Raw genomic sequence first — 12,335 nt, 5'->3', positions numbered from 1 at the left:
AGCTCAATGGTTCTGCTGCCTGCCTTGCAAGGAGAAAGACCTGAGTTCGATCACCAGTACCAAAAAAAAAAAAAAATTCAAGAAAAACTATGTGATATTTAACCCAGTGTCTGATTTATTTTACTTAGCATTACAGACTCAAAGTGCATCCATTTTTCTACAAATGACTCAAATTTATCCTTCTTTATGGCTGAGTAGTACTCCATTGTATAATTTTGCTTTTTAAAATCTCAGTAAGATACAACTTGCAGATTATTTTATATACACCAAGAGATAGAAACACCAGTACAAGATCAAGAGTCATAAACCTAGGCTTGACTTTGTACATGACCTTGAATAAGTCACTAACTCACCCATGCTGCAGTTTCTTTACCTTTTAAAAATGTGAATTATGAGTGAGGCATGGTGATATACACTTGTAACCCCAGCACTCTTGGAGTCTGAGGCAGGAGAATCAAAAATTTGAGCCCAGCATAGTTATCTTACCAATTTAATGAGAACTTGTCTCAAAAAATATATATACAAGAGCTGGAGATGGAGCTCAGTGCAAAATCCCTTGGTTCAATCCTTAGTACCATTAAAAAGGATTATGATACGAGTCCCACTTCCTGTACTAGTTCAATGTGAAGAGCAAGTTTGTGTTTACTCATTTTCTCAGAGAACACATATTATTTATCACCACATGCACTGCTCCAGGCTCTAGGAACCGCAGAGTGAACAAGAAAGAAAACTGGAGTCCACATTCTAAAAATGCACACGAAGCTTCTTTATTTAAAAACTGTGAAGAACCATATAAATCCAAGGTGATATTATTATTCATTAGCAACAACATTGCTCTAAGCCTGAGCAATGAAATCTAATTAAGTTGGCTATGCTAATCTACTTACACTTAAGTATATTTTTCTTTCCCAACAGGGCTTCGTGTGTCCCACCAGAACTTCCTATTCCAGTTTCTTTCTATTGCAACTCATAGTACAATTCCAAAAACGTAGGAATCAGTAAGCAATTTTTTTGAAAGCCCCTATTGTTCCACTTTTGTTAGAATCCTGGTGAGCGCATGAGGAATCAGGCTCTGGGACCACTGAGCACTCCCAGCCTGGTGACCCCAGCTACCTGGAAAAGCTGCCTGACAGCACGGGCTGCCTTCCTCCACTTCAGCTTCCTGGAGGGATAAGAAAAGGTTTGAATTTTTTCCGCACACATTTCCAATAGTGCACTTACATTTCAAGTGTATGAGTCAACAACGAAACATTGCAGCGGTGAGAATGAAGCCTTAATCATTCTGCTCCCAAGAGAGCAGACTGACCCTGGTCAGTTTCCATTGCTGCTGAGTCACACTAGGGCTGCTTCTCCTCTGGGATTTGAGTGTTTCCTGGAATCCCATGGGTTGTTATACATCTATCCCAGCGTGAAAAGGTCATGTCCATCAGGACTTCCTTCCCTTTGTATCTTTTTATTTTCAAAGGAAGGGGAGAGCTCTCAGTACTTACACTTTGATCTAACAAGTATGTTCTGAGCACCTAAAACATCAAATAAAAATCCCAGCCCTCCTGGAGTTTGCATTCTAGGGGGAACATAAAGATGGGCGCGTGGAATAAGTAAACCATAGAGCACATCAGAGGTGATAAGCGACTTGGAGAAAAAGAGAGTAGAGGAAGGATGAAGTAGGAGGGAGATTACAACTTGCCATTGGGCGGTTGGGAAATATCTCTAAGTGACATGTAGAGCAAAGATTGGAAAGAAGTGAGGGAGAATGACATGGGTTTATCCATGGAAGGAACATCTAGTCAGGGCAAACCCGAGAAATACAGTAAGTGCAGAGTGCCTGAGGTGCCAGGAATTTCTACCAACAGCCAAGAGGCCAGGGTAAGTGAGGGGGAGAATATGGTTAGTGAAGTCAAGACCAGTGGTGGTCAATCCAAGTCGGGTAGGCTCTTGAGCCAACTATAAAGACTGCTTTTATACCTAGTAAGGTGGGAGCCTCTGTAGGGTTCTAAGCAGAGGGATGCTGAGAGCCGGTTTACTTGGAATAGGGCCATGTTGGCTCTTGTGTGGACTGGGGAGGCCAAAGGAAGTGCAGTAATCCAGGTGGGCCAGGCTGTGAACTGGACCAGGTACAGTGGTAAAGAGGCTGAAAAATGGTCAGACGCTGGGTAGAATGTGGATACAGAGTCAAGGAAGTTGGCTGGTGGAGAAGATGTGAGGAAAAAACAGTTAGGAGATGAGGTGAACCCTTCCACGGTAACAGCCCAGTAGTGGGGCTGGCTGCGCAGGTCCAGCGAGGGACTTTGGCTTTCTGCGCATAGCTGAGAGGAAAGTCCAACATGTAGACCTGAAGCCATGTAAATTGCTCTGGAGTTTCTCAAATGAATCAAAGACCCCCCCAAAAAAAAAAAATGGCTGGTTATGTCACACTATTTCTAAAATGCAACCCAGATAGTTAAGCATCAAGTTGCCGAGTAGATTCTATGTGTGATTTTATTTCTGTTTTGAAATTAAAGAGTATTACTTGTCTACTATGTAGCCAGTGATCAACTACCTAAATTGGGAAATTTAACACATTCCAGTCATTTCTGGCAATTCAGTGATCCAGTGTTGATTGGGGTTACTTCTTGTGCACAATTTACTTGTAATAAACTTCCCATATACCGAATAGTTTGATTCAAGTTCACCACATCAGGCACAGTACTTTCATTAGTGCTTCACCTATAATTTAGTAATTGCTTTTTGTTAACAAACTCTTCATAGCGCTGTGTCTAAATATTGGTGATAAGCTGTTTCTGGATCTAGCTACAACCAGTTCCTGCTTATCTCTTTCCAAATTTCTCATTCAATGGCATCACTTTAGGGCCTCTCAAATCAGCCATCATAGAAGGATGTATGTCCTAAAAGTGACCCCAGTACACCACCAGGAATAGCAGTGTAGGGTTATGAATGTCAGCTTTAGGCCACACAGCCATGGCCCTGGAGGAGGGGAGCCATCTGCCCAGAGAGGAGTGCTTGAGTATCACTGACATTGTTTAAAATTGCTAATTAATAAGGGTAATAAAAAGGAGAACAGATTTAAGGGTTTGGATCTTCTACAATGCTCCCCCTTATCTGTGCCCAGGCCAGATCCTTTCCACCTACTCCCCCTACTTAACCAAGTCTACGCCCTGCCTTGTCCTTTAATATTTTAAGTCTTAGTTTCCTTCTCTGTTCAATGAGGATAAATCAGACCTATCATGATGGTTTAGTGTAAGCATTCAAGACAATATCGAGCACGTAGTACATAATTCATGGCAGTATTAGTAAACTTTTGAGGGCTTCCTTGAAGCCTAAAGAGAAGGGGACCCCTAACAGATCCACTATTTTCATGTCTAAGGTGTTTTCCACCCCTGGGCTCCACTGCTGCTGAACCCCCTTCCCTACTATTCCTTCTCCCCATTTCTACCTGTCTAAACTCTGTTCACTCTTCACTCTTAGAACCAATGGCTACCCGCTCTGTGAGGTTTTCTCTTACTCCCGTGGCTGAAATCATCTCTTTCTTCTCTTTAAAAGTCCCGCTCCTTTAGGGAATCTAAAACTGCCCCAGATCTACTGGTTTCCAGTCTACATTTTAACGAGACCCCTAGGTGACTGGTATGAACATTTAAAGGAGCCCTACTATAAACTGATGGTCCTTGAACCTGGTTTCATGTCGGAACTATTTGAGGGTTTTTTTTTTTAAGTTTAATACCTGGACCCCACCCCCGAGACATTCTGATTCACTTTCTCTGGGTGCAGCCTGGATATCAGGGTTTTCTAAAATCCCCAGATGATAATAATATGCAGCCAAGTGTGAGAACCACTGCTCTGTAAACTTCCCCTTCCCCTCCCTCCTGAGGCCTGAAATTCCTGTGCTCTCTCACATGGGGATTATTTCTGTTCATGTGTGTTTTTCCACCTCTGTGAAGCTGTAAGTCATTTAAGAGTGAGAACTGGTTTTTAATTCAATTTTTATTGCCTTCTTCCTAACAAAACTTAGCCATACAATAGGAGTTTAATAAATACTTATTGAATGATTTATCTGTAATCTAAAAATGTTCTCGCAACACCATAAATGTGGATGATGCCCAAATGTGAAGAATAGTTGGACATATCTCAAAAACGTGGAGTTGTTTCTTCCTTAAATCTCAGACCAGATCTCTGAAGACTCGGAGGCTGGTGGGGAGAACGGCTTTTCCGGGACTAGAATCTCTGGGTGCCTGGGCAGCAGTCCACTGCCGTCTCCAAGGGAAGCTGATAGAAGGCCCCAGCTCGGAGTCCTGAGACTCCAGAGCACCATACAAAACGGTGCTCTCTCCCCACAATACTTCCTGCATCCAATTCAGGACTCCTTGCTGAAACATGATGATGTTATTGTTTCTTTCTCTCCAGGGTGCCATTTAGATACTTATGGGGATTGCTGTTCTCACTATGAAGGCATCTGTTATTGAAATGTTCCTTGGTAAGTACTTTTATGTGTATCTGGATACTCTTTTAACATTTTCCTAGTTCCAAAGAATCTGGCTAAGAAAAGCTTTAAATCAAGACAGAGCACATAAATAATAACAATGTCTGCTGCCTGCCTGGCAAGCACAGGGTCCTCAGTTCAATCCCCAGTACTAAAAAATAAAATAAATAAAATAATAATAATAATAACAACAGTGTATCTTTTTATAATAAACATTGTGGAGAGCAGTTTAAGTGAGAATGCTAAGTATAGATCAAATTCAGGATGAATATGTATATACATTTTTATAGTAAGGAAATATATGTATTGAAATGTATGTATATTACATATTATACACTCGTGTCTTTGTGTGTAATCTTTAGCAACAAGCAATTGTTTCAGATATGACATATTTGTAGATTCTGTTTCAGATCTCGTTTCTTAATTTATCAAAAAAGAAATTCTTATCACAGACGTGGCTTTATTGGTACCACTGGTTACACGTACTATATAAAATGAAACGCTTTGTGTTATCATTAGAGAATGCAATTTTGGATGGACCCTTCCAGGAGCAGCAGTTTAGGATCAAGCCCAAGGTGAACCTTCTGTTAAGTTGGGCCTCACTGTCTGTCCTTTTCAAGTAAAGTGAGGCTGTGGGCCATTGTGCCCTACTGCCAGGGAAGAGCACACAGACATTTTACATAGTCCGCAGTTCACTGGGGCTGCTGTAACAAAATGGTACAAACGGTGGCTTAGAAAAACAAAAATATATCCTCTCCCAATTCTGGAGACCAAATTCCAGACACCAAAATCAAGGGTCAGCAAGACTGGTCGCTAAGAGGACTGAAAGAGAACTATTCCATGCCCTTCCCTAGCTTCTGTGGTTTGGGGTGGAGCGACCTTTGGTGTAGCTTGTAGATGCATTGCCTCACCTCTGCCTGCATCTTCACATGACATTCTTCCTGTGTGTGTGCCTGTCTCCAAATTTTCCCATTTTATAATGATACCAGTCATACTGGATCAAGAGCCCACTCTCCTCCAGTATGACTTCATCCTAATTTTTTTAACATTTATTTTATTGGTACATTTTAGATACACATACTGATAATATTTATCATGTGGAATTTGTACCTGTACATGATATATCTTGATTCTTCTTTTTTTCCCATTTCCCTCCCCTTCCTTCAACCCCTCTTCCCCTCCACATTTACAAAAAAGCTCTGATTCCATTTTTTCCTTCTGTTCTCTTTTTTTCCTTTTCCCTTCTTTCCATTACCCCTCCTCTCCTCCCCAGTTTCCCTTCCCATTTGAACATGGTCTTTCTATTTCACATCTATTATACATTTTGGTCCTTATTTACACTTTTGGTTTCTCACGCCAGAGAAACCATATGATATTTGAGAGTATGTGTCTGATTTATTTCACGTAAGAGTATGGTCTCAAGGTACATCCATTTAGCTAGAAGTGTCTCAAACCTATCTCTGTTTATGACAGAGGAGTACTCCATTGTATTTTTAAAAACACACAATTTATTTATTGGTTGATGGGCATTTGAGCTGTTTTCAAGATTTAACCATTATAAACTATGGTCCTATAAACATGTGTGGGCATATATCGCTGTGGTATGATGCTTTTAATTCTTTTGGGAAGATACCAAGAAGGGGACTAGCTAGGTAGAATGGAACCTCTAGTTTTAGTTTTTTGAGGAATCTCCACACTGATTTCCACAGTGGTTGCACCAGTCTACACTCCCACCAACAATGAAGAAGCGTTCCTTTTTCCTCACAGCCTTGCCAGCATTTGTTATTGGTTGATTTCTTGATAACAGACATTCTTTCTGGACTAAGATAAAATTTCAGTGTTGTTTCAATTTACATTTCTTGAATGACTAGTGATGGTGAACATTTTTTCATATATTAATTTGCTGTTTGTATTTCTTTATCTGAGAATTATCTATTCATTTCAGATGCTCATTTTTTGATTGGGTCTTTAAATTTGAGAGTTCTGATTTTTTGAGTTCTTTGTATATTGTAGATATTAGTCCTTTATCTGAGGAAGAGCTGGTGAATTTTTTTTTCCCATCTGTGGGTTGCCTCTTCACTCTCTTGATGGTTTTGGTGGTTTCTTTTGCTGTGTAAAAGCTTTTTAGTAAGTTGAGGTCCCAGTTGTTTCTTCTTTGTGACATTTCTTTCGTTGTTACCAGGGACCGAACTCAGGACCTTGCACTTGTGAGGCAGGCGCAATGCCATTGAGCTAAATCCCCAGCCCCTTTGTAATATTTCTTGTCCAATTAGGGTTCTGTTTATACAGTCTTTGCTGACACTTAAGCCTTCAAGAGTTCTACCTATTCTATTTTTCAGCAGATGTAGTGTTCCTGTTTTCGTATTTAGATCTTTGATACATTCAAATTCTAGTTTAGTGTATAGTGAGAGACATGGGTCTAGTTTTAGTCTTTGACCATGTGAAAAGTCAGTTTTTGCTGCACCATTTATTAAAGAGGCTGTCTTTCTTCCAGGGAAGATGTTTGGCTCCTTTGTCAAAGATAAGGTGATTGAGTGTGTCTGGAGTTGTTTCTGCATCTTCTATTCTGTTCCATTGATCCTCAGGTTTATTTGCCAGTACCATGCTATTTTTATTACTGTAGCTTCGTATAATTTCAAACCAGGGATTGTGATGCCCCCTGCCTTACCTTTGTTGCCCAGAATTGCTTTTGCTGTTCTGGTCTCTTCTGGTTCCAAATGAATTTGAGGATTGTCTTCTCTAATTCTGTGAGATATGCTATTGCTATTTTGATCGGGATTGCATTAAATCTGTGTAACAATTTTGGGAGTATGGCCATTTTCACTGTATTGGTTATTCCTACTCAAGAACAAGGAATATCTTTCCATTTTGTGATATCCTCTTCAATCTCCTCTTTCACAGTACTGTAGTTTTCAATGTAAAAGTCTTTTACTTCCTTCTTTAGATTGATTCCTAAGTATTTCATGTTTTTGGATGCTATTGTTAAAGATGTGGCTTCCCAAATTTCTTTTTCAGTGAGTTTGTTATTTGTGTATAGTAATTCTATTGATTTTTGAGTGTTGAATTTGTATCCAGTGATGCTACTGAATTTGGTTATTAAATCTAGAAGTCTTTTGGTGGAGTTTTTGGGGTCTTCTGTGTAGAGTATCATGTCATACACAAATAGTGATAATTTAACTTCTTCCTTTCCTATCCTTATTCCTTTTATTTGTTTCTGTTGTCTAATTGCTCCTGCTAATGTTTCCAAAACTATATTGACTAAGAGTGGTGATAATGGACATCCTTGTCTTGTTCCTGATTTTAGAGCGAAAGCTTTCAGTTTTTGACCATTTAGTATGATGTTGACTTTTGGTTTGTCATAGATGGCTTTTATCGGATTGAGATAAACACCATCTATTCCAATTTTCTGTAGGGTTTTTATCATGAATGGGTATTGGACTTTGTCAGATGCTTTTTCTGCACTATTTAGATGATCATATGATTTTTTTACTTGGCTCGGTTAATATGATATATTACATTTATTGATTTGCATGTGTTGAACCATCCTTGAATCCCTGAGATGAATCCTTCCTGATCATGGTGTATAATCTTCTTGATGATTTGCTGCATTCTGTTTGCTAGTATCTCACTGAAGATTTTGTGTCTATGTTCATTAGGGAGATTAGCCTGTAGTTCTCTTTTTTGGTTGGATCCTTCTCTGGTTTTGGTATCAGGGTAATGCTTGCTTCCAGGAATGAGTTTGGTAGTACTGCTTCCCTTTCAATTTCATTAAAGAGTTTGAGGAGTACTGGCATTAGATCTTCTCCAAATTTCTTGTAGAATTCAGCAGTGAAGCTGTCAGGACCTGGGCTTTTCTTTGTTAGTAAGTTTTTAACTACATCCTCAATATTGACTGATATTGGGCTATTTAGAGTCTTTATATCATTTTGATTGAGCTTTGGTAATTCATATGTACCTAGGAATCTGTCCATTTTTTCCGTGTTTTCCATTTTATTAGAATGGAGGTTCTCAAAGTAGGTATTGATGGTCTGTATTTCTGCAGGACCTGTTGTGATTTCACCCTCTTCATTTCTAATTGCATGGATTTGAGGGGTTTTTTTCCTTTTTTGGATAAGATTAGTTAAGGACTCGTCAATTTTATTTAATCTTTCAAAGAACCAACTCTTTGATTCATTGATTCTTTACGTTGTTTTCTTATTCTCCACTACATTAATTGCTGCTCTGATCTTTATAATTTCCTCCCTCATACAAGCTTTGGGCTTGACTTGCTTTTCTTTTTCTAGAAGCTTGAGGTTCAACATTAGGTTTTTTATTTGAGCTTGTTCTGTTTTTCTGATGTGGAAATTTACCGCTATAAATTTCCCTCATAGAACTGCTTTCATAAATTCTAGTATGTTATATTGGCATTATTGTTTAATTGTAGAAACTGTCTAATTTCTTCTTTAATTTCATCTATGACTCACTGGTTGTTCAAGAGGGTGTTATTTAATTTCCATGTGTTTATGAAGTTTTTATGGTTTCTTTTGCCATTGATTTCCAATTTTGTTGCACTATGGTCTGATAATATGCATGGGATAATTTCAATTTCTTTTCCATTTACTTAAGCATGGGATAATTTCAATTCTTTTCCATGTTCTATGAGCTAGTATATGGTCTATTTTGAAAAACATGCCATGTACAGCTGAAAAGAATATGTATTCTAGTGTTGTGGAGTAGAACACTCTATAGACATCTACTAAGTCCATTTGTTCAAATATTTGGTCAGTTCTGATATTTCTTTGTTGATATTTTGTCTAGTTGATCTATTCATGACAGTGAGGTATTGATGTTTCTCATTACAATTGTATTAATGCTTACTTGATTTTTCATGTCAATATTTGTTTTATATAATTGGGTACACTGGCATTCGGTGCATATATATTTATGATCTCTCTACCTCTTGACTTGTTCCCTTGACAAGGATGTAGTGACCTTTTTGTCTCTCTTGATCAGTCTTGGCTTGAAATCTACTTTGTCTGCAATTAGAATAACTACACCTGCTTATTTCAGGTTCCTGTTGCATGGAGTATTGTTTTCCATCCTTTGATTTTCAGGCTATGAATTTCTTTTTGAGCGAAATATGTTTCTTGTATGCAACATGTTGTTGGATCTTGCCTCTTGATCCATTATGCCAGTCTGTTACTTTTGGTTGGTGAATTGAGACCATTTATATTGATGGTTATAACTGATATGTATTGACTTATCCTTGTCATGTTACTTTCCTGTTGTTGGTTTGCTTTCTTTCCCCTCTAACTACTCTCCTTGCCTGGTGGATTAATTCTGTTGAGGTTCATGGAGTTTTAGCCTGCATTATCTCTTTGTAGGATGTCCTTCAGAACATTCTGGAGTACTTTTTTGGTGGTCATGAATTTCTTCAGGTGTTCTTTGTCATGGAATTATTCATGGAATATTATGCCATGGAATTATTTCTCCATCAATTTTGAACAATAGCTTTGCAGGGTACATCAATTTGGGTTGGAGGTTGTTTTCTTTTAGAGATTGAAATACTTCACTCCAAGCTCTCCTTAACATAAGGGTTTGAGTTGAAAAGTCTGCTGTAATTCTGATGGGCTATCCTTTATGAGTGATCTGTTACTTTTCTCTAAAAGTTTTTAATATTCTGTTCATGTGTTGAATTTCTGTAATACTATTACATGCCTTGGGGTCAATTTTTTTGATCATAGTTAATTGGAATTCTATATGCTTCACTTATCTGTATGTCAAATACTTTTTCCATGTTGGGAAGCTTTCTGCCATTACTTCTGTAAACAGGTGGTTTGGTTTTGTTTTGTACTGGGGATCGAACTCGGGACTTTGCACTTGCAAGGCAGGCAGCAGCACCACTAAGCCAAATCCCCAGCCCTAAGCAGGCTTTTTATGTTGTTTGCACTATCTCCTGCTTTTTCATTGAGTCCCTATAATCCTGTGTTATTCTTTGCATCATCTAGAAGCTGTTGGACTGGCTTTTCATAGTCCCTTGATTTTTTTTTTTTTGGTACTGGGGATCGAACTTGGGACCTTGCACTTGCGAGTCAGGTGACAGAACCATTGAGCTAAATCCCCGGCCCTAATATTTTTAAGAAATCTTTCTTTTCAAGAATTCTAACCACAATTCTGTAGTCTAGATCTGATATTCTGTCCTCATATTGGTTCATTCTGCTGCATATACCTTCAATAGAATTTTTAATCTCCTGGATATCTGATTAAATCTGTTTCATGGATTCCATTTCTTTCCTATGTTAGACATTCGTGGTTTTCATCATTTTTCTAAGCTCCTCTATTTTTATTTATCTGTATCTACTCTACATTCACTAACCATGTCCTTCATTATGGTTAACATCTCTGAAGTTATCGGAGAAATTACTTCTGATTGCTTTTATCTAGAGCTTCATTAATCTGCTTTGTTGCTTCCGCTGTTAGCATTTCACAGAGTCCAGATGGGTGATGTTCAAGTTGTTCCACCTCATTGTCCCTTGGGTTTCCCTTTGGTGATCTGAAAGTCTGAGCTTGCATATTGCTTAAGTGTCTTCTCATTTCTTTTTTTTTTTTTTTTTAGTTTAATTCCTGCAATCATGCTTGCAAATTGTTTTGGATTTGTATCTTTATTGCTAGTATCAAGATCCCTTAGGAAATGACTGCTCAGAGATGTCTTCCAGGTGTAGCTGGCTTTTGGGTTTTGAGTCTGTTGTAAGATCCTACCTCTTCAATTTATTGGGGATGAGAAATTGATGCCTATTTGGCCTAGCCCCTGGTTCTTGACACTGGCTGATAGTATTGTTTATGACCCTTTGGTAATCTCAGTCTTGGCATACAAGGAAGAACAACTGATCAGAACAGTTATGTCACCTTGGCTAAAGTAGTACAATCAATAACAACAAAAGCATCAAACACACCCTAGAAAATGACAAACTGTGGTAACTATTAATTTCCCACCTTTAATCACATGAACAAGTTTTTTTAGTCATATAACAAAATCTAAAACAAACCAGAGAATTGTGTATGGTAAATATCCCCTCAATATGGCAGTTTTACTCTCAGGGGAGAAAATTTAAGAGGTTGGGGGAAATAGAGAGAAATAGAAGAAGAGAAAGGGATTAGAAGCAAGGCTAGAGGACAAAAAAGTTTACATAACCTTTGGGAACTGGTGAGGAAGACAGGAGGGAGAGAAAGAAGGAAGAAACAGAAACAAGAACAGAACAAAACAAAACAACAACAAAAAAATTAGAAACAATGTTCTCATTAGTATAAAAACAAGAACAATCCAGAAAAATAGAAGAAAAATTTTAAGAATTAAAAAAAATTTAAAAAGTAAAGCAAGGAATAAAAGTAGAAAAAAATGTCCATTTCTTGGTGTGACTCTGCTGTCACTGTTTGACAGAGGGGCCAAAATCTAGATCCATGTTGATTGATCCCAGCAAGCCAGCAGTAGAATTATGGCAGTGGTGGATAAACCCAGCAAACCTGGGCCTTGAGTTCCACTGCAGTTCGTGTGGCTTCTGGTTTCTGGCTGTGAGGCTGGGAACCAAGTTTTTTGTCCTGCAACACTGTGAATGCCTCTTGCTAGATTGAACTCAATTGCACCTGACATTTGGAGCCGCTAGATGGAGCCAGCCCACAGCTGCTCTGAGTTCTGACTTCGGTTGGTCCCTTTCCAAAATGGCTACTGGCCAATCACCCTCTCTTGAGTGGCGTCTGAACCCAAGTAATTTACCAGCCACTGCAGTCCACAGTATTCAGTTACATTCCACTGGTGCATTTCTCCATGGAGGCCTCTGGGATTGCCAGTAGTCACTGTGCATCTGCAGTGCTAGCACCCCACACA

The 12,335-nt window shown here is 38.7% G+C and overlaps 1 protein-coding gene across 3 annotated transcripts in view; it reads left to right on the top strand.

Moving 5' to 3' along the window:
- Positions 1-12,335, top strand: part of Vit (vitrin) — a 109,074-nt gene that overhangs the window by 14,386 nt on the left and 82,353 nt on the right. For all 3 annotated transcript variants that reach the window (XM_087216136.1, XM_021253719.2, XM_021253720.2), the window contains exon 2: positions 4,399-4,468. In XM_087216136.1, the coding sequence (XP_087072262.1) occupies positions 4,417-4,468 (52 nt within the window). In that variant the 5' untranslated portion in view covers positions 4,399-4,416. The remainder of the gene's footprint in view (positions 1-4,398; positions 4,469-12,335) is intronic.

Source organism: Heterocephalus glaber, unplaced genomic scaffold, assembly GCF_053883595.1.
Source record: "Heterocephalus glaber isolate CG9 unplaced genomic scaffold, H.glaber_assembly_v1.0 deba00001457, whole genome shotgun sequence".
In the NCBI taxonomy this organism is placed as follows: Eukaryota; Metazoa; Chordata; class Mammalia; order Rodentia; family Bathyergidae; genus Heterocephalus; species Heterocephalus glaber.
Note: the sequence above shows the minus strand (reverse complement) of the source record. Positions and strands in the feature narration are given on the sequence as shown.